The sequence below is a fragment of the Ovis aries genome, chromosome 2 (assembly GCF_016772045.2).
Source record: "Ovis aries strain OAR_USU_Benz2616 breed Rambouillet chromosome 2, ARS-UI_Ramb_v3.0, whole genome shotgun sequence".
In the NCBI taxonomy this organism is placed as follows: domain Eukaryota; kingdom Metazoa; phylum Chordata; class Mammalia; order Artiodactyla; family Bovidae; genus Ovis; species Ovis aries.
Window position 1 is genome coordinate 36,246,231 of NC_056055.1, and position 25,904 is coordinate 36,272,134.

A 25,904-nucleotide genomic window follows, 5' to 3' on the forward strand; every position below is an offset into this window, starting at 1 on the left:
TCAGGGCAGCCCCTTCCTCCTCCTGTGAGGAGGAGTTGCACCTAGTATTCATCACACAGGGCCCCCACAAGCCACACTCCCCCTTCGCCATCTTGCTGGAGTGAACTGGGCCTTTTCTGTCCTCCCTCTCTCCCTTCCCTCTTCTCTCCCTCCCTTCCCCTTCTTTTTCTGTTTTAACTGAGATATAATTTACATATGGCATTGAATGAAGCATACAATGTGTTAATTGGACACATTTATACATTGTGATTTGACTACCACTGTTGCTTTAGTTAAAACCTCTAACGTCACATAATTATCATTTCTTTTTTGTCATGAGAATACTTAATATGTAATCTCTTAGCAATTTTGAAGTATATAATACAGTATTGTTGGCTATAATCACTGTGCTGTGCATTAGATCTCTAGAATTTATTCATCTTCTAGTTGCAAGTTTGTGCCCTAAACATCTCCCCAGTTTCCCCACATCCCAGTCCCTGGTCACTACCATTTTACTCTGTTTCTGTAATTTCAGCTTTGTTATATTTCACATACAAGAGCTATTATGAAGTATTTATCTTCCTCTGTCTGGCTTAGCATCATGCCCTCGAGGTCCACCTGTGTTGTTGCAAATGACAAGATTTCATTCTTTTTAATGGCTGAGTACTATTCTATATGGCATAAAGATATTTATACCATCCACTTATCCCTTCATTTACTGACACTGAGGTTGTTTCTGTATCTTTCCTATTGTGAATAATGCTGCAATGAACATGAGTGCAGGTATCTTTTCAATACCTTGTTTTTGTTTCCTTTGAATGTATACTCCGAATTGTGATTGCTAGATCATTATGGTAGTTCTATTTTTATTTTTTGAGGAACCTCCCTACTGCTTTCCATAGTGGCTGCACCAATTTCCATGCCCACCCACAGTGTACCGGGGTTCCCTTTCTGCTATGTGCTTGCAGCATCTGTTATGTCTTACCTTGATGATTGCCAGTCTCCCAGGTATGAGGAGTAGTTGGGTCTTTTCTGTCCATGATTTCAACCGTGTCATCTGGGGTGCTGCTTTTCTTCCACATCTCTGGATCTCAACTTACCCAGTTCACTTAGATGCTGGAGACGTGGCCCTTAAATGTTGGCCATACCAACCCTCAGGTCAGTTTACACTGTCTTATCTTCACCATTTGGATTCTGTCTTGGTTACCTACTGCTATGTGACAGATGACCACACAATGAGAGTCTTAAGACAACATCCATTTACTAGCTCTGAAGGCCAGGAGTGTGGTGAACTCAGTTGGGTTCTGTGCTCATGAGGTCATAAATCCACAGTCAAGGTTCAGCTGGATTGGCCTTTTATTTGGAGGCTCAAGATAAAAATCTATTTCCAAGGTCATTCATGTTGGTGGTGGACCCAGTTCTTTCTGGTTGTAGAACTTAAGACCCCATTTTCTTGGCCAAGAACTACTCTCAACTTCTAGAGGTCACCCACATTCCTTTTCAGGTGGCCCCTTCTGTCTTCAAGCTGCAGTGGTGCATGGAATCCTTCTCATGCTTTGACTGTCTCTAGCTTCCCTTCTGCTACCAGTTGGAGAAATTGCCCTACTTTTAGGGATCTTGTGATTATATCTGGCCCATCTGGATAATTCAAGGTCGTTTCCCTACCTGAAAGTGGGCTGTGCCGTGTAGCACAGCGTAAGCACAGGAGCTCTCTCTCATCATCATCATTGGCCTGGGGACAAGGACAGGACATTGTTAGGGCCATTTAGAAATTCTGCCTACCCTGACAGATTCTTTTGCTTCCAATTTCTATAGTATGTGTGAACCTGCCTTTGCCCTCATGACTGATATACCTTGGTGATTACTGCAGTGTGCTTTTACTTCTAGGACCTGAGTTTTCTTTTTTAGAGAAACAGTTGGTATTTTGAAGGCATGTGGTGCCCTTACAGCCCAGCATAGTGACCAAAAATCAGTGTTTAATGTTTCTGACTCTGAATGGGAGAGAAGCAAGGAAACAATTGCCTGTTTTATCATTTTATGATCATTAAAGCTTCTCATTCAAGATAAAATGATAAGGGCTGAGATGTTCAAGGCACCGTGTATTTGAAGTCTCCTGGATCATGAAATGGGAAGTAATCTCTAATGTCCTAGTGTGTCTGCTTTTTCCTGTCGCACCCAACATCCAGGAAACATATTGATGTGTCTTCCCACCTCTGCTGGAAGCTCCCATGACTGGGAACTCATTACCTTACAATGCAGTCTCTGCCATTCTTGGACAGGTCTATTTATTAAAACATATCTTCCTTCTATCAGCCAGTATTGGTTTCCTTCTGACTCACACAGTGTTCCTATTTATGGTCTTTTGCTTCTTTTCTCTTATGAAATATGGTTCAGAGGTTTAGAGGCAGGCATCAGGAGTTGGAGCATCTCTTCTTCAACTAAACTCCAACTTTGCCAGGCAACGTGGTACGTGGCCTTCTCTTCTGGTGCTGGGTACTCCTTTGGAATGCAGGCTGGGTTGAGGGCAGGGGCATTCTCAGTTGTCCTCACCATTGTATCCCTGGCTCCTAGCACAATGCCTTGAACACAGTAGATAGCAGTCGATTTTTACTGATGGACCACAGTCTCCTTTGGAATGTGGGTGTTTGCATGTTCTTCCTGATTGGCATTGCCCAGTCTTGCGAGCCATCCCTAGTCTCTACCTAGACACAGTTACTATTTTCTGTCTTAAATCTTTTCCAGAACTAGGCACACAAACAAATAAAACAAGTTAATGATTCAGGTGCTTGAGAGAAGTTGCTTCCATAAGTAACACATTCTGGTTCTTGATTTAAATTGTACCTCATTTGGAGCTGCAGCAGGAAGGAAGAGGTAACTTCATTACAGATAAAAAAAGACCATATTAAACTTGGAATTGGTTTGCCTTCTCCTCTCTACTCAAGGGCATGGCGTCATTTAATCCGATGCATCTCTCAATGCGGGCACTTGCTGCAGGGATGGGAATGAAGTCCCACTGACAGTAAGAAATTCTTTTCCAGAGGAAGTACATGTGGTTGCCTTGCTGCTTGTTGACATAGCAGTCGCCTTGGTACCTAAAGGTAGCAAATGGTGGGTACTTGATAGAATATTCTAATATTACTGCTTTATTTAAAAGGCTTAGTTTTGTGTAATGTAACTATTGACACATTTGCATCATTTTTCTCCAGGAAAAAGTGTAGGTAATTGTATTTGTAAGAAATTGCAAGTTAGAGCCCCTAGCTTGGTAGCTCAGCTCTCTAACCTGAATGCTTCTGTGAAGGAATGATCCACACATAAAAATTTCAGGATGTAGCTCTGCTCTTTGAAAAGTGAATGTGGTACCTTCTATGTAAAATAGGGGTCTTATCTTGTCTTTGTAACATTTCTCTTTCGTTCTTCCAACAGATATTTACCAGCTCCTGTAATATATAGAGAAGTACAGATTTTAAGTAGAATTTTTAAAAGAAAATCTCTAGTTATATCCTTTAAGAGTGAAAGAAAAGAAATTATAGAAAAGTCATTTATTGTGTTTGAATACTGTTTGATCATCAGACTAAATTAGTTTGTTATTGACAACTTTGATCTGGAAATAATGTATTTCACACATATTATGCAAATCAACTTAAAATAGAGCTCACTATTCTAGGCAGGAAATTTCAGTTGTTTAGTTCTTTGTATTTTCTCCTAATAGTGTTCCTAATAATTAACTGACATGATTATACAACTTTGAATTATAAGTTACAAAGTAATAGAAGCTAACTCCTATTTTCCATTCTTATCCTCTTCTCCAAACTCATATTCTTCTGTCTTTAGATTTTTGCATGTAGTTAGAGTCCAAAGACAGAGAAGGCAATGGCACCCCACTCCAATACTCTTGTCTGGAAAATCCCATGGATGGAGGAGCGTGGTGGGCTGCAATCCATGGGGTCTCTAAGAGTCAGACACGACTTCACTTTCACTTTTCACTTTCAGGCATTGGAGAACAAAATGGCAACCCACTCCAGTGTTTTTGCTTGGAGAATTCCAGGTATGGGGGAGCCTGGTGGGCTGCTGTCTATGGTGTCACACAGAGTCAGACACGACTGAACGACTTAGCAGCAGCAGCAGCAGCAGCAGCAGCAGCAGCAGCAGCAGCAGCAGCAGCAGAGTCCAAAGAATACTTTAATTCTGCAGCCTTTTAAGGCATATTTCATTGACTAATTAACTCAGTTATTCAGCAAACATGTATCAGGCCTGCCTTGTGTTTAGATCACAGTGCTAGAGTTAGAAGAAAAACTCCATGAGATAGAAAAGTTTTTTTTTTTTTTAATGTCAACACATCCATCACCTCACGTAATTAATTTTTGTGTGTGTGGTAAGAAGTTCAAGATCTAACTCTTAGCAACTTTCAAGTATGTAATACAGCATGGTTACTATAGTCACCATGCTGTTCATCAGATCCCAAGTACTTATTTATCTAATAACTGGAAGTATATACCCTTTGACCCACATCATCCCATTTTCCCTACCTCAGCCCCTGCAACCACCACTCTACTCTTTGTTTCTTTGAGTTTAGCTTTTTTTAGATTTCACATATAAATGAGATCCTAAATTATTTCTCTTTGTCTGCTTATTTTATGTAGTATAATGCCCTTGATCCATCTATGTTGTTGCAAGTGACAGGATTTCCTTCTTTTTAATAGAGGAATAATATTCCATTATGTATAAAACTATCACACATCTTTATCCATTCATTTGTGAATGGACTCTTAGGTTGTTTCCATGTCTTGGCTATTGTAGATAATGCTGCTATGAATGTTTGGTTACTGTAGACAGTGTTCCTATGAACGTAGGCATACAGATATCTCTTTGAGATACTGGTCTCCTTTAGAGGAGCCTTAACTGTAATGGGTGTGAGAGTTGGACTGTGAAGAAAGCTGAGTGCCGCAGAATTGATGCTTTTGAACTGTGGTGTTGGAGAAGACTCTTGAGAGTCCCTTGGACTGCAAGGAGATCCAACCAGTCCATTCTGAAGGAGATCAGTCCTGGGTGTTCATTGGAAGGACTGATGCTGAGGCTGAAACTCCAGTACTTTGGCTACCTCATGAGAAGAGTTGACTCATTGAAAAGACTCTGATGCTGGGAGGGATTGGGGGCAGGAGGAGAAGGGGACGACAGGATGAGATGGCTGGATGGCATCACTGACTCGATGGATGTGAGTTTGAGTGAACTCCGGGAGTTGGTGATGGACAGGGAGGCCTGGCGTGCTGCGGTCCATGGGGTCGCAAAGAGTCGGACACGACTGAGCGGCTGAACTGAACTGAGCTGACTGTAATGACTCTCCAGAGCAGAAGTTCTCCAAGTGTGGTGACACCCCAGTGTTGATGTTGTGTATGTGTGTGTGTGTCTGTGTGCACTCACATGCTTGTACTGTACACGTACTGATAGCTCTGGAATTTGCTAGAGTAGGAAATGGACATTCATGAAGATTTAAATAAAAGTAGTGCACTTTGTTTTTTAGAGCAGTGTTTGATATAAAGAAAAACTGTGTCGTATATACATAATTTCCAGTACCCCTTCTCTGTCCTCTCATTCTCCTCTATTATTAACATTTTGCCTTAGTCTAGTACATTTGTTGCAGTTGATGAACAAATATTGATACGTTATTATTAACCCAGAGTTAACATCAGGGTCATTCTTCCAGTTGTATATACTTTGTTGAGTTTTGTCAAATGCACAATGTCCACAATAAGAGTCATATAGCATAGTTTCACTGCTCTAAAAATCCTCTGATTTCTATCTATTCATCCCTGCCTTCCTTCCTCCAAACTTAAGCAACCACTGAAAATTTTACTATTGTTTCTATAGTTTTTCCTTTTCCAGATGGTAGTGTAGTTGAAATAAGATATTCATAGTGTTTTTAGACTGGCTTCTGTCACTTAGCAATGTGCATTTAAGGTTCCTCCACGCCTTTTTGTGACTTGTTGACCCATTGAATAATAAATATTCCATTGCCTAGATGTGCTATGATTTGTTTATCTGTTGGAGGACATCATGGCTGTTCCCAAGTTTTGGCAATTGTGAATAAAGCTTCTATAGACATCCATGTGCAGGTTGTTGTGTGAATAGAAGTTTTAAACTTACGTGAATAACTACTAAGGAACGCAGTGCCGGATCATATTGTGAGATTATGTTTAGGCTGTAGATTCTGCCAAAGTAACCGTAATATGTTATATTTCCACCAGCAGTAAATGAGAGTTCCTGTTGCTCTACATCCCCACCAACATTTGGTGTGAGCATTTTGGATTTTAGCTACCTAATAGGTGTGTAGTCAGATCACACTGTAGGATATTTATTTATGTTAATTGAAGTAAAGTTGATTATAAGCTATGTAAGTTACAGGTATACAATATAGTGATTCATATTCTTTAAAGTTTATACTCCATTTATAGTTATTATAAAATATTGACTATATTCTCTTATTGTACAGTGTATCCTTGTAACTTATTTTAGACATAATAGCTTATACCTTTTAATTTCCCACCCCTCGATTGCCTTTTTTCTTTCCCTCTCTCCAGTGATAACCACTAGTTTGTTCTCTATATGAACCTGCTTCTTTTCTGTGCTATTCACTCATTTGTTGTATTTTTCAGAGTCTACATATAAAGTGATATCATATAGTATTTATCTTTCTCTGTCTGACATTTCATTAGCATGCTGCTGTTGCTGCTGCTGCTGTCACTGCTGCCGCTGCTAAGTCACTTCAGTTGTGTCCGACTCTTAGTGACCTCATGGACTGCAGCCTACTAGGCTCCTCCGTCCACGGGATTTTCCAGGCAAGAGTACTGGAGTAGGGTGCCATTGCCTTCTCATAATACCCTCCAATTCAAACCATGTCGTTGCAAATGGAAAAATTTCATTCTTTTTATTGCTCAGCAGTATTCCATTATATGTCTGTATATCTATACATCTGAATATAGATATGGATACCACATCTTTATCCATTCATCTGTTGATGAACACTTAGGTTGCTTACATATCCTGGCAATTATAAATAGTGCTTCAGTGAACACTGGGGTCATGTATCTTTTCAAGTGAGTGTTTTAGGGCTGTTGTTTTTTTTTTTTGGGGGGGGGGGGTGGGTATATACCCAGGAGTAGAATTGCTGGATCATATGTAGTTCTATTTTTAATTTCTTAAGAAACCTCCATACAGTTTTCCACTGTGGCTGCACCAATTTACATTCCCACCAACAGTGTATGAGGATTCTTTTTTCTCCACATCCTCACCAGGATTTATTTGTGTTCTTTTTGATGCTAGCCATTCTGACAGAAGTGAGGTGATAGCTCATTGTAGTTTTGATTTGCATTTCCCTGATGATTATCTATGTTGAGCATCTTTTCATGTGCCTGTTGGCCATCTGAATTTAGGCTAATTTATTTTTTAACAGAGCAGACTAGGCACCTGAGCCTCACAAATGCACGGCAGAGATAGGCAGGAGTGGAAAGCTGTGACTTATTAATGCATTCCAAGTCCTGCACGATTAAAAAATAATTTTATTCATCATCATTTGTATTCATTAATGTAGCTAGTTTCAGTCAAGTGTCAGAACTGATGAGCACTCTCAGAGGCCCTCTCACCCGCTCCCCCATTCATACTGAATTTTTTTCCCCTTGCAGCACATCCTTCACTGATCCTCAGTTTTAGAGAGCTGGTCCTGTTGGGCTTTTCATCTTATTGTCAGTGCAGTGAGTTTGCAGCTGATTTGCCTGCAGGGGAATAGCATCTTGCTGGAGGCATCTTCTGGTGTCATTTTGGACAGTACCTCATAGAGTTTGTGTTTAGGTAGATGGTCTGTTGGAATTTTCTGGCTTTAGTTTTCTCTGGTGCCTGATGGAGGTCAGTGTCAGTAATAGTCATGATTGTCAGCTCACCAACTCTGTTTCAGGATTTTTGCATCTTGGTGGTAAAAACCAAAGATCCGGAAAATCAACAGGATATTCCCATGTTAGAGGTAACATACACTTTGTACATCACGTCCCATCTCAAAAATCTTTTTAAAAGCCCTTCTAAAAAAATCTCAGAGCTATTTCTCCAAAGTTTTGCCTTTCTCAGTTTTATCTCATTAATAGAAATTATAATACTAATGGGAGAGGGTGCTGGGAGTCTTAGAGCTATTCTTGCCTAGAAAATATAATTCTTTTGGTCTTATAAACATATGTATGTATTGTTCATATAAAATATATGTGTACATATGCATATTATATATAACAAACATATATGCTTCCTGGTGGCTCAGTGGTAAAGAATTCACCTGCCAATACGGGAGACTTGGGTATGCTCCCTAGGTCAGGAAGATCCTCTGGAGAAGGAAATGGCAACCAGTTTGAGTATTCTTGCTTGAGTAATCCCATGGACAGAGGAGCCTGACAAACTATAGTCCATGGGGTCACAAAAGAGTCAGACATGACTTAGAGACTAAACAACAACTATATCCATATATATATGTATATGTGTGTGTGTATATTTGTGTGTGTGTGTGTATATATATATATAATTATCTAAGGTATTCTAGGCCAGCACTGTCCAATAAAACTTCCCTGATGATGAAAATTTGCTGCACCGTATACTACGGAAGCCTCTTGCCACATATGTCTATTAAACATTTGAAATGCAGCTAGTGCAACTGAGGAACTGTATTTTTCATTTTTAATTAATTTAAATGTAAATTATATGGTCCTATGTGCTTAATTGCTGAGAAATATAGGGGAGGACATAGATTGCTTGTTCAGTGCTAACTCTTTCCTTTGGCAAATTCACAGATATTTTATAGGAGGTAGAAATAAACTAAATTTGGAAAGCTTTTGGCCTATTAACTTTAACTATGAAATTTGAGATGCTTACTTAAAAATTTGTTTCTTGATGTGATTTTCTGTGTCAAGTTTGGCCCCAGATAGTTCTTAAGTTTTGTAAATGGTGCACGGGACGTTTTAGGAACATGAGGCTTCAGTCTTTCTCTCTTTTTTTTTTTTTTTTTAGTTTTTTATTTTTTAAATTTTAAAATCTTTAATTCTTACATGCATTCCCAAACATGAACCCCCCTCCCACCTCCCTCCCCATAACATCTTTCTGGGTCATCCCCATGCACCAGCCCCAAGGTCATCTGCATGCTGCATAGACATAGACTGGCGATTCAATTCACATGATAGTATACATGTTAGAATGTCATTCTCCCAAATCATCCCACCCTCTCCCTCTCCCTCTGAGTCCAAAAGTCCGTTATACACATCTGTGTCTCTTTCCCTGTCTTGCATACAGGGTCGTCATTGCCATCTTCCTAAATTCCATATATATGTGTTAGTATACTGTATTGGTGTTTTTCTTTCTGGCTTACTTCACTCTGTATAATCGGCTCCAGTTTCATCCATCTCATCAGAACTGATTCAAATGAATTCTTTTTAACGGCTGAGTAATACTCCATTGTGTATATGTACCACAGCTTTCTTATCCATTCATCTGCTGATGGACATCTAGGTTGTTTCCATGTCCTGGCTATTATAAACAGTGCTGCGATGAACATTGGGGTATATGCTCTTTCAATTCTGGTTTCCTCGGTGTGTATGCCCAGAAGTGGGATTGCTGGGTCATAAGGTAGTTCTATTTGCAATTTTTAAGGAATCTCCACACTGTTTTCCATAGTGGCTGTACTAGTTTGCATTCCCACCAACAGTGTAGGAGGGTTCCTTTTCTCCACACCCTCGCCAGCATTTATTGCTTGCAGATTTTTGGATCGCAGCCATTCTGACTGGTGTGAAGTGGTACCTCATTGTGGTTTTGATTTGCATTTCTCTAATAATGAGTGATGTTGAGCATCTTTTCATGTGTTTGTTAGCCATCCAATGTCTTCTTTGGAGAAATGTCTATTTAGTTCTTTGGCCCATTTTTTGATTGGGTCGTTTATTTTTCTGGAGTTGAGCTGCAGAAGTTGCTTGTATATTTTTGAGATTAGTTGTTTGTCAGTTGCTTCATTTGCTATTATTTTCTCCCATTCAGAAGGCTGTCTTTTCACCTTGCTTATATTTTCCTTTGTTGTGCAGAAGCTTTTAATTTTAATTAGATCCCATTTGTTTATTTTTGCTTTTTTTTCCAGACTTCTGGGAGGTGGATCATAGAGGATCCTGCTGTGATTTATGTCTGAGAGTGTTTTGCCTATGTTCTCCTCTAGGAGTTTTATAGTTTCTGATCTTACATTTAGATCTTTAATCCATTTTGAGTTATGTCTTCTGTGGGCTGGGGTAAAGAGCCAAACAATGCTGAGCTTCAGAGTCCCATGTATAACAGGAACCACAGAGAGTAAGTACTCTGTTAAGAGGTCTAGCGTCAGTGATGGATGGGACTGAGCAGAGCTATGGAATGAATTCCCTTTGCTCTGGAAATTTCTGATTTGGAAACCAGAGAAGTCAGGTGACTGGGAAGTGTATTAGTCAGGACTGGCTAGGGTATGCTGTGATAACAACAGGTTCAGCCTGAAGTCTCAGGGACTTAATATCACAAAGGCTCAGTTCTTGCTCTTTCCATATCTAATGTCATTGAGCAGCTGTTAAGAGCCTTTGTCCCTCATGCCGTAACTCTGTGATCCTGGCTGTTGCCATCTTGCTCTTTCATCATTGAAGCCACCAAGTTCCATGCAGGAGAGAAAAAGAGTGTGAATGGTGGCACACACCAGCTCTTAAGTGTTTAGACCCAAAAGGGACACAATCCCTTTTGCTCACACTTCAGGGGCCAGTGCTTGACCTTGGCCTTGACTGTGTAAGGGGGCTATAGAATGTGGAGGAGCACAGAGATATTTGGTAAGTTGAGAATTTGTTAAGCAATTAACAAAGCCTCTGCATTTAAAAAATTCCAACAGTTTAGAATGATTTTGGAATTTTCAACTGTTTCCATTAATTCCCTTAGATATAATTTGGGAGGTTGTGCAAAATATTTTATCTCTAGGCTTTTGTCCCAGTTTGGAATTTACTGGGATACTCTGTTTATGTAAATTTGACTTCTGTTTCATTTTTAATATTTGGTATTACAATGCTAATTCACCTTAAGATCCTTTGGGCACAGGCATTCATAGATTTAAAAGAAAATTATGATAATTTCATTATCCATTTGAGCAGTTTTAGTTCACATCTTTTGGCATGTCTATTGGAGAAGGGAATGGCAACCCACTCCAATATTCTTGCCTGGAGAATTCCATGGACAGAGGAGCCTGGCAGGCTACAGTCCATGGTGTCACAAAGAGTTGGACGTGACTGAGTGACTTACACTTTAAAATACAAATGGAAAGAGTATCGTACATAATTTCCTCAAGCTTGTACTGTAGTTGGGCATTACTATAAAATTTTAGAAGCATGCTATGATTTGTTTTGTTTATTTTTAGCTTTGCAAAACCAAGTGTACTACAGATATGGTGAAATGCATTCTTCATTCATAACAGCCAGCTTTAAAGTGGCAAACATGGAGAAATCACTGTTTTCCCTAAATCTCTTTTTCCCATATCACATCTTAAGCCAATCATCTGTTGATTGGCACTTGAGTTACTTCCATGCCTTGGCTATTGTAAATAGTGCTGCTGTGAACATTGAGGTGCATGTTTCATTTTGAATTGGAGTTTTCATTTATTTTCCAGATATAGGCCCAGGAGTGGACTTGCTGGATCATATGGTAGCCCTATTTTTAGTTTTTTAAGGAACCTCCGTATTGTTCTCCATAGTGGCTGCACCAATTCACAATCCTACCAACAGTGTAGGAGGGTCCCTTTTGTCCGTATCATTAGCATTTGTTATTTGTGTACATTTTCAAGATGGGCTTTCTGACTGGTGTGAGTTGGTACCTCACTACAATTTTGATTTGTATTTCTCTAATAATTAGCAATTAACAAGCACTTCTTTTTCTCCTCTTAAAATTTTATTTATTTTAAATTAGAAGATAATTGCTTTACAATGTTGCGTTGGTTTCTGCTGTATCACAGTGTGAATCAGCCATACATAGGTATACATAAGTCCCCTCCCTCTTGAACCTCTCTCCCACCTCATCCCACTCTTCCAGGTTGTTGCAGAGCACCAAGTTGAGCTCGCTGCGTCACACAGTGAATTTCCACTGGATATCTATTTTACATATGGTGATGTACATGTTTCAGTGCTCGTTTCTCAGTTTGTCTCACCCTCTCCTTCCCCCGCTGTGCCCGCTAGTCTGTTCTCTATGTCTGCGTCTACTGCTGCCCTACAACTGTGTTAATCGGTACCATTTTCCTGGATTCCATATATATGCATTAATATATGATATTTAATAAGCACTCCTTGATGATTCTAACACTGGGATAGTCTAGGAACTCTGCTTAATTTTATTTTGAAGTAACCAAGTTTATCCAGGAATGGGAGGTTGAATTCTTGTCGGGTTGAAAATAGGACTATTGTTACATAAATAGGGTTAATGACAAAACACTAGTTAGTGTCCTTGACAAAGTACAGGTGATAAATTGGGTTGTATTTAATCAGTTTCTCAAACTTCAGTCATTACTCTGCAATTTTCACAATTTTTGCATGGTCTCATAATTTGTACAGTTATTTGTTTAATGCTTTTCTTTCCAATAAACAAACCAACTTATTGAAATGGGAAATTTCATGCTGTGAAATTGTGATTTTATCATTAAAAAGTTTTGTATACCACTTTTAATTATTTCAAGTACTCAGTGTGGAACCTGCAACATATTTGGGGGACATAGTGTAAATTAATTCATTGTTCCAATGTAAGAAGGTTACTGCTTTTAAGTACCAGTTTATGGATTTATTGGCTGAATCCCTGTAAGCTTGGGATATGCAAACATGCTTGTCAGAATTCAAGCATTTACATTTCATTCGTATCCTTTATTAAAGCAGAACATTTTTGGTTACACTAATGAATGGTTAATCATAATAAATGATCATTACTGACATTTTTAATGTAATCATTTGTTTGACCTCACTTTTGGTTGGCCATGTTCATCTCTCTATTTGCTTATGGTGACCACAAAAAAATTACTATTTTCAAATAGCCTTTTAAAAAAAGTAAATACTAAGTCCATTCACCATGAATTTTGTTTTAGAAAAGTTGCTCACTCTACAAATCACTAGATACATATACTTTCAGACATGGAACATTTTCTATGTTCTGCAGAAGGTTCTATAAGGTAAATGTGTGCACCATTGGTATTTTTGGCAATTTGAAATAATATCTAATAATTCCATCTTAACTGAGAGCTACATTTTTTCTATTTTCTTGTATTTACCATCAGCCTATCACCCTCTCTTGACCCTGTGTCCTCCTCAATTACTACCTTGAAAGGGAATTTCTCTCCACCCATGCAACCCACTCCAGTGTTCTTGCCTGGAGCATCCCAGGGACGGGGGTATCTGGTGGGCTTCCGTCTATGGGGTCACACAGAGTTTGACACGACTGAAGTGACTTAGCAGCAACAGCATGCTTCCTTTGCCCACTCCAGGTAGGTTTTTCTCCTCTTATCAAGGGGATCAATGGCTTTTGCTTTATTTAATTCAGCAGCTGGTTCTCAGATCTCATCTTACTTGACCTATGGGCTGATGTTGACACAGATGGCTATCTCTTCCTGGAGACTTGTTGTCACTTGGCTCTCAGGACCCTTTCCCTCCACCTTGATTTCCTTGTATCTCTGGGTCTCTACTTCTCCATCCCCTTGGCTGAGTCCTCATCTGTCCTCATCTCATCTGAGTCCCTTTATCTGGACTCAGATAAAGACAGTGAAATAAGGACAAAGATGCATGTAGAAAGATGTTTCATAGCATAATTTAAGTAAATAATTGGAAAAAATAGGAAGGTTAAATAAATTATGAAATGTCCATGTGATGGAATATTGTACACCTGGTAAAGTATTTTTTCAAAGAGTAATGGAGGATACTGGAAATATCAGTGATATTTTAAATTAGGGTATTCAACTGTGCTTATAGAATTATGCAGTTTTATAGAAAAAAAATCAAATGCATGTTCAGTTCAGTTGCTCAGTCATGTCTGACTCTTTGCAACCCCATGAACTGCAGCACACCAGACCTCTCTGCCCGTCACCAGCTCCCAGAGTTCACTCAACCCGTGTCCATTGAGTCAGTGATGCCATCCAACCATATCATCCTCTGTCATCCCATTCTTCTCCCGCCCTCAATCTTTCCCAGCATCAGGGTCTTTTCCAATGAGTCAGCTCTTCGCATTAGGTGGCCAAAGTATTGGAGTTTCAGCTTCAGCATCAGTCCTTCCAATGAACACCCAGGACTGATCTCCTTTAGGATGGACTGGTTGGATCTCCTTGCAGTCCAAGGGACTCTCAAGAGTCTTCTCCAAGACCACAGTTCAAAAGCATCAACTCTTTGGCACACCCCTTTTTTTATAGTCCAACTCTCACATCCATACATGACCACTGGAAAACCATAGCCTTGACTAGATGGACCTTTGTTGGCAAAGTAATGTTTCTGCTTTTGAATATGCTATCTAGGTTGATCATAACTTTCCTTCCAAGGAGTAAGCGTCTTTTAATTTCATGGCTGCAGTCACCATCTGCAGTGATTTTGGAGCCCCCAAAATAAAGTCTGCCACTGTTTCCACTGTTTGTCCAGCTATTTGCCATGAAGTGATGGGACCAGATGCCATGATCTTTGTTTTCTGAATGTTGAGCTTTAAGCCAACTTTTTCACTCTCCTCTTTCATTTTCATCAAGAGGCTTTTTAGTTCCTCTCACTTTCTGCCATAAGGGTGGTGTCATCTACATATCTGACATTATTGATATTTCTCCCAGCAATCTTGATTCCAGTTGTGCTTTTTCCAGTCCAGCATTTCTCATGATGTACTCTGCATATAAGTTAAATAAGCAGGGTGACAATATACAGCCTTGACGTACTCCTTTTCCTCTTTGGAACCAGTCTGTTGTTCCATGTCCAGTTCTAACTGTTGCTTCCTGACCTGCATACAAGTTTCTCAGCAGGCAGGTCAGGTGGTCTGGTATTCCCATCTCTTTCAGAATTTTCCACAGTTTATTGTGATCCACACATTCAAAGGCTTTGGCCTAGTCAATAAAGCAGAAATAGATGTTTTTCTGGAACTCTCTTGCTTTTTCCATGATCCAGAGGACGTTGGCAATTTGATCTCTGGTTCCTCTGCCTTTTCTAAAACCAGCTTGAACATCTGGAAGTTCACAGTTCATGTATTGCTGAAGCCTGGCTTGGAGAACATACGTATATATGCACACTCAAAATATATATATGCACAGACAAAAGGCAGGTATAAATATATCACAATTTTGACAGATGTTAACTATTTGAAAAATTCAAAAGGATTACGCATTAATACCGTCCACGGAATTCTCCAGTCCAGAATACTGGAGTGGGTAGCTATTGCCTTCTCCAGAGGATCTTCCTGACCCAGGAATCAAACCAGGGTCTCCTGCATTGCAAGCGGATTCTTTACCAGCTGAGCTATCAGGGGAACCCATAAAGGAAATAGTTTTTGTGAAAGAAAGCAAAAACCTGTCAAGATGGCAGAAAGAGCTGTTTCCCTGGGTAGGTTTCCAGGGAAGAGTATGGCAAAGGGATCAGTGGAGAAACATCCCAGATTTTCCTGAACCACTTCTTTTGATGTTGCCTTTTTATTTTAAACTAGTGTGAGGTCCAGGGGTATACTGCACATCACATTCTAATCTTATAAGAAAAATACCCATGGAAAAACTTGATGTGATTTTTCTGAATATCCATGACCTAAAAATATTTTACTCCTGGAGGACTCAGAACAAAGGGAGATGGAAGGAAGCCTTCTACACTGTACTGGCTGGATCACCAGCTTTGACTCTGAGCTTAAGGTATAGGACCGAGTCGTAAATACCCATCCACACCTGTTCTAACATCTTTGAGTGACCAGAAAGTTATGGAGTGTAGACATCTTTCAGTAGGAAAGTGGAGTTTGATGAGGCACATTTGGGGCCGCTTTGCAGGGAGAAACCAAGACAAATCCCATACCATGTTTAAAGCCCAATGAGACGAGATTTTTTTAAAAAAGATTATTTAATTAATTTATCTGGTTGTGTCTGATCTTAGTTGTGGCACGCAGGATCTTTCATTGTGGTGCACAGGTTTCTCTCTGGCTGTGCTGAGTGGACTCTGTAGTTGCAGCACATGGGTATAGTTGCTCCGCGGCATGTGGGATCTTAGTCTCCCCAACAGGGATTCAACCTGTGTTCCCTGCATAGGCAGGCAGATTGTTAACCACTGGACCACCAGGCAAGCCCCGGAGACAAGATTTCTTAATGGGTAGGTTGTAGGTGCTTTATTATCATGTCCCCTGTGAAGTGCTGCAGTATTAACCAGGACTTATGGTGTGGTTGCTGTCTTTGTTGAACTCTCTCAGTGTGTCACTTTGCAGTTTCAGAAGAAAGATATTTCAATCAAATCACCTTCCATTTAGGACATTAATTAATGAGGGCAAGATTGCCCTGCAATGACCTAGGAGAATGACAGGAAGTCTTGATTTATTCTTAATACATATGGGACTTTTTCCCTTGGGCCCAGGCTGTGATACATATACATTTTATAATTAAAATTATGTATTTCACAAATACATACAAGAGTAGATAGTAACTGACACCATCAACCGCCATCCAGTTTCAGAAGCAGCATGTTAACAAATATGTGAGCCCCACCCTATGGTCGCTGGTCCCTGTCCCTTTTCTTCCCTCTCTGGCATTACTGCCGTCCTGAATCTGGTGTCACATGCACAAGTCAATTTGCTTTGGGGAGGATAACTTTTCCTGGCAACCATACCCAGTTAAGTAGACGAGAGCTCAAAATACCACTTCCTGACAGACTGTAATGTAATCGCTCTCCTACAGTGGTCAGGGTGAGCCTCCAAAGTGGTTTTCTTGGCTGACCTTCCCATTTTCCATTGTGCCGGTCCCACAAGGGTTTGTGTGGAAGGACATGGATCGACGGAAGCTTTTGGTGTTGCTGATGTGCAGAATCTTTCAGACAGGTGACCCTGATGACTCATCACAGACCCGGAGTCCTGGTTGGTGCCCTTCAGCATGTGGGATCTTTCTCCAAGATGGGTAGGTAAGTGTGTGTGTGTTTGCGGGGGCAAGGTTCACTGGGCAAAGCTCCTCAGTATGCCTGTCCTTCCCAGGGCTCTGGCAGAGTACATTGAGTCCAGGGAGTCAGGAAATCCAGCAAGCATCACCTTTATTGTCTCCAATCACGTTTATGATCTTTTCTTGATCAGAGTTCAATTTGTTATCAAAACCCTCCCCTCTTATCACTGTTTCCTTTTATCTCAAGTTCCTGTAGTCAGATGTCCTAATTGATGTAGCTAAGAGGATACAAATTAAGTGCAGTGATACTTCCTGAAATAGTCTAGGTATTCCACTAAAAAAGGGGTTTCATGGGATATGCTAGTTTAAATAAACATGTTGAAAAATGGCAGAATTTCACAGAACTGTCAGTGTCCTAGTGCTTCTTGGGATTCTCCAAGAGTGAAATAAACATACATGGATGATTATCAAAGTCATCTGACATGAAATTTTTAAAACTGAAGCACCTCATGAAATGATGAACTTGGGACAGACTTTGGGCTCTACTGGAGTGTATTATTTACTTTCCATGCATTTTCCCCCACTTTATTATGCTTGCTTTCTAAATGGTTGCTTTGGGCAACCACAGGAACTCTGTGTGTACGTGAGAGAGAGAGAGAGAGAGAGAGAGAGAGAGAGAGAGAGAGAGAAAGTGAGGGGAGAGGGAGAGAGAGGTGTGTTAACAAGTTGGATATTTCACAAACTGGTTAATTAGTCTGTAAGTCTGCAAATTATAGAAAGCTCACTAAAGGCATTTTTTTGGAAGGATTTTGGTGTTCTGGCATCTGCGTCTCCTCATTCTCCAAATCCCAGTTGTGCCAAATAGATGAAAAGTTAATTCCAGTGTGGAGTGCAGAACTGCAAAAGGAAGTTCAAAAAAGGCCCTTTTGTTTTTCCATAGCAACATTTCCCAGGAGTGTCCGTCTTTGGGACCTACTCTGCCGCTAATGGTCTAGTGTTTTTGACAGATTTGCGGTTGTTTCTGCTTCTGGGATGAGCAGACTGCAGGGGAAGTTCCTGTAATGACTGTGGGGAAAGGCAGAGTTAGCAGATAAAAAGCCAGGTGATAGAAAATAAAAAGAGATTGGGTGTTAAGTGTGTTTTAGGGTTGGACACGACTGAGTGACTGAATTGAACTGAGAGTGGGGGGATTGATGGTAAGAAGATCAGGAAACACAAATCATATTTATTGGGATTGGAACAATGTTTGGCTGTCTCTTGTCTTTGAGATTTCAGTGATCTGCCCCTGGGGGTGTCTGACCTGGGAAGGCCACTTTGTTTCTCTTATGTTGATTGGACTTGGTTGTTACATTTATTGAGATTTTCATTAGTGAATTTTTTACCTGAAGGCATTAATTTTTAAGAGTATTATTATTTTAACATACTATTATTTTTAGCAGTATTGTATACATTTTTTCTCAGCTACTTGAAGGTTGAATCAAAAATAACAATTTTTAAAAGTGGTGAGTTCAGTATAGCTGTATAAAAGACCAGTTTTTAAAAATCTCATGTTGAATGACTAAATTTGCATTTGAAGATGGTAAAGTCAATGGCACTGTGTAGAGCTAATGTCTGAGACAAAGGGAAATGGCACCTTTGATTGTTGTGGGCACCAGACAGTCCAAGTGGCTCTGCTGAGTTTTGTGATGAACTTATATTAGTTTGTTACTCTAAATGCCCAACTCTCTCCTAAAACATGGTGCCCAGGCCCCATAGTACAGTGGTTGGAACTTTTCTTTCTTTCCACCTCTGCTTACCTAATATGAGATCTTGCAGGCTTCTGCCACAGGTCACACCAGGGCCACTTGACAGGGCTGTTGAGATGGCTGGAGACTTGAGCAGAATAAAGAATATCCTCTTTTCCTCCTGTCATTTATGAAACACACACACACACGTCTGTGGGAGTGAGCTTCTGCTGAAGGGGGAAATGGGAGACTTCTGACAGTTTCACAATTTAGTCACTCTTAATTTCTTTCCCCCATTTTCCTTGTTGGATCTTCTTCATTATGCAGCATGGACAACGTCTAAATTATTTCCTATTCCTATTTTTCACTTTGTCAAACATTTAGTGGGGGACCATTAAATGGGAGGACCATGCTGATGGTCCAGCCTTGGGTTTTGTGGGTGGGAAAGAGATTTTTCAATGAAGGAGACATGGTGCCTGCTCTTAAAAACCTCACTATTGAGTGGGTAGAACTTGTGTGGGTAGCTGGAGAGGCCTTCATGGAGAAAGTGAGTTGTGAGTGTGAAATGAAGTGAGGAGAATGATTCAAATATCAGGAGAGTGCAAGTATTGTGACCATTTTTTTTTCAAACATGATTCCCCTTTTCTAAATTGTAGATATTCTACTTATGGCTTCATTGGCCATTTATCTTCTTGTGTAATCCCTTGTGTTCTAATCCATAGGATTAAGCAATGAAATATTTCTTTTCACTGTTGATCAATTCCTCTGTGGGTTGCAGTTGCATCCAGGACTAAATTTGCTTTGAAAGATGGCTAAGCTTCAGTGGAACTGTGTGAAATTAATGTTAGCTTAGGACTAAATGCAGAGTAAAGTATTTCAGAGGGGCTCCAAACAACATTTTAATTTCCATCTTTCCTTTTTGTGCATTGGTATGTTCCTTCTGTAGCTGAGTTGAAGGAGAGCATATTACCAAGATGTTTGTGCATCCTTGATGCCAATTATTTCCTTGTATGTAGGTTATGTAACTATAATAGAATTCTAGGGAAAAAAACCTCAGTAGTTCAGTGTACTTCTTTACAAAAGAGATAAAAGCAGTATATATTTTAATAGAGTCAGATGTAGGACTACTGATGCTATAGGAAAACCTGTGAGAGTTAATAGCTTGGGCTCTGTTTCTGTTCTGGCTAAAACCAAATATTGGTGAAAATTCAACCTTTGTTGTTCTTGATGGGAAATTGAGAGAAAATTCATTTTGACCAGCCTTTCATTGCTGTGATGGGTGGTTAAACCATGGTAAGTTTCTGGTGGTAAAGATACTTTGGTGAAATTTAAAAAATAATTTTTGGGGTGCTAGATCCTTGAATTTACCCACTCCAGTACTCTTGCCTGCAAAATCCCATGGATGGAGAAGCCTGCGAGGATACAGTCCATGGGGTCGCAGAGTCGGACGTGACTGAGCGATTTCACTCACCCCAAACTTCAACTCTATTCATATGCAAAGGCCCCCAATGTGTAGTCAGCCCTGGAAAGTCTCTTTGCACTCTCCTGATACATTTAATCATTCCTTTTTCTGTGCTAGCTCCTTATACAGAATGATTTGTGGTTAAATCTCTCTCTCAGGGACTCTCCTCGTACGTCTGCATTCCTCAATCTGCAGGCCAGGACTGTCATGTAGGGAGGGCTTAGAAAATATTTGCTGCATTCAATTCATTTGTTGAGGCTCCAGCAGTATCCTGGAGATCTGTTATTACATCCCATCTATGTCTTCAGAAGCCTTTCAGCAGATTTTTGAGATGAGGTGGTTTGTATTAAAATTCAGTTTCTTACAAGTAGAGAGAAATATACAGATGGTCTTTATCTCTTATTCCACTGAGATAGGCTTTTTGGAGTGGGGAGGAGAGAGGGAGGTAGTGAAGTCTTGGTGCTTAGGAATAATCAGAAGTGCTTTTGACAAAACCTGTTTGATTCATTTGGTAAGGTGGCTTTTTGGTGACCGTTCATAATCCACTACTAATGGTATTTTCCCCACTGGCATAAATTTTACTTTCTGTTGATGATAACTTGGGTGACGCCATTAATATTCTCTTCTTGCTCTTTTGAAAACAACAGCATGTCAAACGAGATGAATGGCAGGGGTTAGATGGGAAGTAGTGCTGTTTGCAGTGCAAGCAGTGTTGAAAGGATCCCTGCTAACGAAGTGCTTAGACAAAACATGCTTACAGCGGTGCTTGGGAGGATATTCAAAATCAGTCTATGGCATCATGTTGATTCAGGATGTCTTTGTTAATGCAAGAGTTTACTTCAAATTTAGGCATAGTGCTGAATATTCAGTGATTGCTATCAAAGGACTTAGTGGGGTGTGTGTGTGTGTGTGAATGGAAACATTAACTAATGTTCTTTTAAACAAAGGCATAGAATAAGTCCCATTATGTCATAGGTTTTAATGACTTAGACATAGATTCATGGGCCAGTGGAAACAGGTGGGCTCACCTGGTAGAATACATAAGCTGAGATGAGCTGGGGAAGGATTTGGTCACTTGACTGGCAAGCACCCTTGAACTGCCATGTTTGAGAAAGTGCATTCTTTTCCCTGCCGCCTGCTGGCTGCCAAATGTAGCTTCCCAGGGACTCTGGAGGCCCTGATGATGGGCAAAACCTTAGGCTATCGTAAAGTGTACAGCCTAGAAGAGATGCTCAGTGCTGGTCTGCCTTGGTGAGCTATTATAAGTAGGCAGAGTATGTTTTTATAGCCCCTTTGGTCTCAGCTTCAAAACTGAGTCTCTGTATCCCACCGCTGCCACCTCTATAGGGCTTCCCTGGTGGCTCAGAGGGTAAAGCATCTGCCCGCTATGTGGGATACTGGGGTTCGATCCCTGGGTCAGGAAGATCCCCTGGAGAAGGAAATGGCAACCCACTCCAGTATGCTTGCCTGGAGAATCCCCTGGACGGAGGAGCCTGGTAAGCTACAGTCTGTGGGGTCACAAAAAGTCGGACACAACTGAGCGACTTGACTTCACTTCATGGAATTTAGTGAATGTATGTTATTCACTGTTGATCAACAGAGATGTTTTGCCTGTACAGGGGGTAATGTGAATAATTTTTTGCGGTAGGATTATACATTAGTATACTCATATATGCATTATAGTATATTTTACATTGAGCTTCCCTGATGGCTCAGATGGTAAAGAATCTGCCTGTAAGGGAGGAGACCCGGGTTCAATCCCTGTGTCAGGGCTCTTCTTGAGAATCTTCCCCTGGAAAAGGAAATGGCTACATTTCCTTGGAAATCCATGGACAGGGGAGCCTGGTGGGCTATAGTCTATGGGGTTGCAAAGAGTTGCACATGACAAACATACACACATTTTTTACATTATGTATAATATATATGATACACATTGAACTTGGTACCATATATCCATTAATATATTAGAATCTGGTGAAAGAGCTTTAACCCACTCCAGTATTCTTGCCTGGAGAATCCCATGGACAGAGGAACCTGGTGGGCTGCTGTCCACGGGGTTTGCACAGAGTCGGACGTGACTGAAGCAACTTATCATGCATGCATGCAAGAGCTTTTTTCCTCAAATTTGTTGAAGGTGTTTAAGAATCACTGGCATGTAGGGAACTTGTATTCTCTTGGTTAAATCCACCTAATTTTTATAGATCTTATGTGTGTGTGAGAGAGAGAGAGACATGATACATTAGTGCCTGAGTACAGAGCTGGAATTCAGGTTTTGTGACACCTGGCACAGCACTCTTTTTACTGTACTGTGCTGTGCTCAGTTGCTCCAGTCTTGTCCAACTCTTTGCAACTCCATGGACAGTAGCCCGCCAGGCTCCTCTGTCCATGAGATTCTCCAGGCAAGAATGCTGGAGTGGGTTATCATGCCCTCCTCCAGGGGATCTTCCTGACCCAGGTATCGAACCCGAGTCTCCTGCATCTTCTGCATTACAAGTGGATTCTTTTCCTACTGAGCCACTGGGGAAGCCCCTCTCTATGTACTACCCCAGCTAGCCTGTCCTTTCTTTGCTCTTCCCTGAGTCATATCTCAGTAGTGGGAATCCCAAAAGTGAACTCTTAATGATGCAAAGTAGTATTTCCCAATGGGCTTCCCTGGTGGCTCAGACAGTGAAGAATTTGCCTACAATGCGGGAGACCTGGGTTTGATCTCTGGGTTGGGCAGATCCCCTGGAGAAGGGCATGGCAACGCACTCCAGTATTCTTGCCTGGAGAATCCCATGAACAGAGGAGCCTGGCGGGCTGCAGTCCATGGAGTCACAAAGAGTCAGACATGACTAAGCGCCTTTCACTACCACTAAGGAGTATTTCCCATCTGTCCCCGCAACAGAGGATCAGTGAGGCTGCACCGCACCCCAAGGGTTTGACAGGAAAGCCAGCTTTAGCTGTGAGACATGATACGTCTCTCATTCAGAATTTAATGATCTGAAGAACTCAACTACTTCTAAATTATTTTTCTCAGTTTTAATGAAATTGCTTAGTGTAATTAAGTGCTATGTGGCAGTAAAGCACAATGGACTATTTACAGATCTCCTATCTCCTAAAGATCAAAATGGGATTGGAAAATTAGTCATGTTCCTGTTAAATTATTTATGAAGTACTCTGTGGTTTAATGAGATGGTTGTTAGTATAAGGGCAAGCCAGCTGATTTTCTGCATCAGATTACAGAAGGACATTTTAGATCAGAAATATAAACTATAAGTGTATATAATTTTACACACCAGTGAGAAAATGGCATAACTCAGGTTGGCTGTCTGTGAACAATCTTCTCCAGCCCCCTGTGCAGAATTCTGATCTAGGTTCATGTGTCTGATGTCATCTTGATGAGGATTTATTAGTGGATGCCCAGACATAGCTAGTCATTGATGTTTGTTTCTCTGCCTGAAGCCTAGGGACAGAATTACACCAGTCCTCCAGAACCCAAGGAAGCTAAGGCATTGACATATGTTTATTTAGTATCCATAGCAGTGGACTTTATTATATGGGTTTTTCTTGGGGAGGGGGGAATTAATAGACTATATCTCTAGATATATGTCAGAGCCTTTCTCTATATTGTTTCTTTCTTTCTTTCTTTCTTTTTTTTTAACAACTGCTTTGGTTTTACTAGGGTGCAAATAATATTTCCCAAGCTCAAGTCATTTCCCTTCCAGTAGATTTGAGACTTTTTCTTGACTAATCATTGATATTTTTACTTCTTTAAAAATTGGCAACACGTTTGTAAAATACAGATGTCTACACTTGACTGAGTCCTTTTTCCTTTGCCACATTTCCCCATGATTGATTGAGGGGATTCTGTGACTGGGAAAAATTCCAGTGCCTATGTTATACTCTGTATTGGCAAGGAATATTATTTAAAAACATGCTTACTTGCTTAAGGTTCCTTCCTATAGCTAGTGTGGAAACAGAAGGAACATATCTAGATAAATTCTTTAAAGAAATTTATTAATATAAAGGGTTGTGGGGGGAAGTTTTATACTAATTGTTAAGAAAGACTTTAAACATATTTTCCTAAGGAATGCTTCCCTGGTGGCTCAGAGGTTAAAGCATCTGCCTGCAATGCGGGAGACCTGAATTCGATCCCTGGGTTGGGAAGATCCCCTGGAGAAGGAAATGGCAACCCACTCCAGTATTCTTGTCTGGAGAATCCCATGGACGGAGGAGCCTGGTGGGCTGCAGTCCACGGGGTCCCAAAGAGTTGGACACGACTGAGCAACTTCACTTTCTTTCTTTCTTTCTCTTAAGGGATAAGCACTTACCCTTTTTTTCTTTTTATGAGTTTTTTAAAAATTTTATTGGAGCACAATTTCTTTACAATGTTGTATTGGTTTCTGCTGTCCATTAAAGTGAATCAGCTATACATAAGCATATGTTGCCTCCCTCCCACTCCACCCCTACCCCACCTTCTAGGTCATCACAGAGCTGAGCTGAGCTCCCTGTGCTATGCAGCATATTCTCACTAGCTATCTATTTTACACATGATAGTATATGTATATGTCAGTGCTAATATATACTCATAATATATATCTTTCAACTTGTCCCTCCCTCTCTTTCCCCCACTGTGTCCACAAGCCCATTCTCTATGTCTGTGTCTTTATTCCTGTCCTACAGATAGGTTCATCAGTACCATTTTTGTAGATTTCATATGTATGCATTAATATAAAGGATTTGTTTTCCTTTTTCTGACTTCACTCTGTATGACAGACTCTAGGTTCATCCATGTCACTGCAAATGACCCAATTTCATTCCCTTTTTGGTTGAGTAATATTCCCTTGTGTATATGTACAACATCTTTATGCATGCATCCATCAATGGACGTTTAGATTGCTTCCATTTCCTGGCTATTGTAAATAGTGCTGCAATGAACACTGGGGTACATATATCTTTTCAAATTTTGGTTTTCTCAGGGTGTATGCCTAGTAGTGGGATTGCTGGGTTACGTGATAGTTTTATTCCTAGTTTTTAAAGGAACCTCCATATTGTTCTCTACAGTGGTTGTATCAACAGTGCAAGAGGTTCCCTTTTTTCCATATCCTCTCCAGCATTTATTGTTTGTAGATTTTTTTGCTGATATCCATTCAGTCCACTGTGAGGTCATACCTCATTATAGTTTTGATTTGCATTTCTCTAATAATCAGTGATATTAAATATCTTTTCAGCACTTATCCTTAAGCTCCAAAATTTCACCAGAAATATTCTCTTCCAGTGATGAAAATAAATTCTCTGTAGTGACTCTGAAGGCCTACTGTGTGCCTTTAGAATCAGAAGCTTTTTCTGAAACACATTTTCCATGGCCCATAGGGGTGTGTGCAGGCTCAGTACTGCACTTGGATTCTTTACACCCAACATAGTTTTAAATTCACACCCTGTCATTTTACACTGTGCCACAGTTTACATTTGCATCAGACAAGGTTTTAGACATTAGAATCAGACGTTAGAATCCACAATAGTTCACTTAAACACAAAGGGGTTTATTAAGTGGTGTAGACTCAATGGCAGGGTGGTAAATGGATTCAAACAGATTCAGGGCGGAGCTCCCAGGAACAGTTCCAAAACCACACTGTCG

The 25,904-nt window shown here is 40.3% G+C and overlaps 1 protein-coding gene across 10 annotated transcripts in view; it reads left to right on the forward strand.

The window, feature by feature from the left end:
• The window catches only part of FRMD3 (FERM domain containing 3), a 416,578-nt gene that overhangs the window by 96,382 nt on the left and 294,292 nt on the right, over positions 1 to 25,904 (forward strand). The window contains exon 1 of one of the 10 annotated variants that reach the window (XM_060409138.1): positions 3,975 to 4,024. The exons of 7 other annotated variants lie outside the window; for them this stretch is intronic. Coding sequence is in view for 2 of the 3 variants with exons in the window: in XM_060409133.1 (XP_060265116.1) it covers positions 17,096 to 17,119 (24 nt within the window). In the remaining variant the exon portion in view is untranslated. Of the gene's footprint in view, positions 1 to 3,974; positions 4,025 to 16,953; positions 17,120 to 25,904 lie in introns of those variants that run through there. 2 more of the 10 variants (XM_060409133.1, XM_060409134.1) reach the window with 2 other exon arrangements.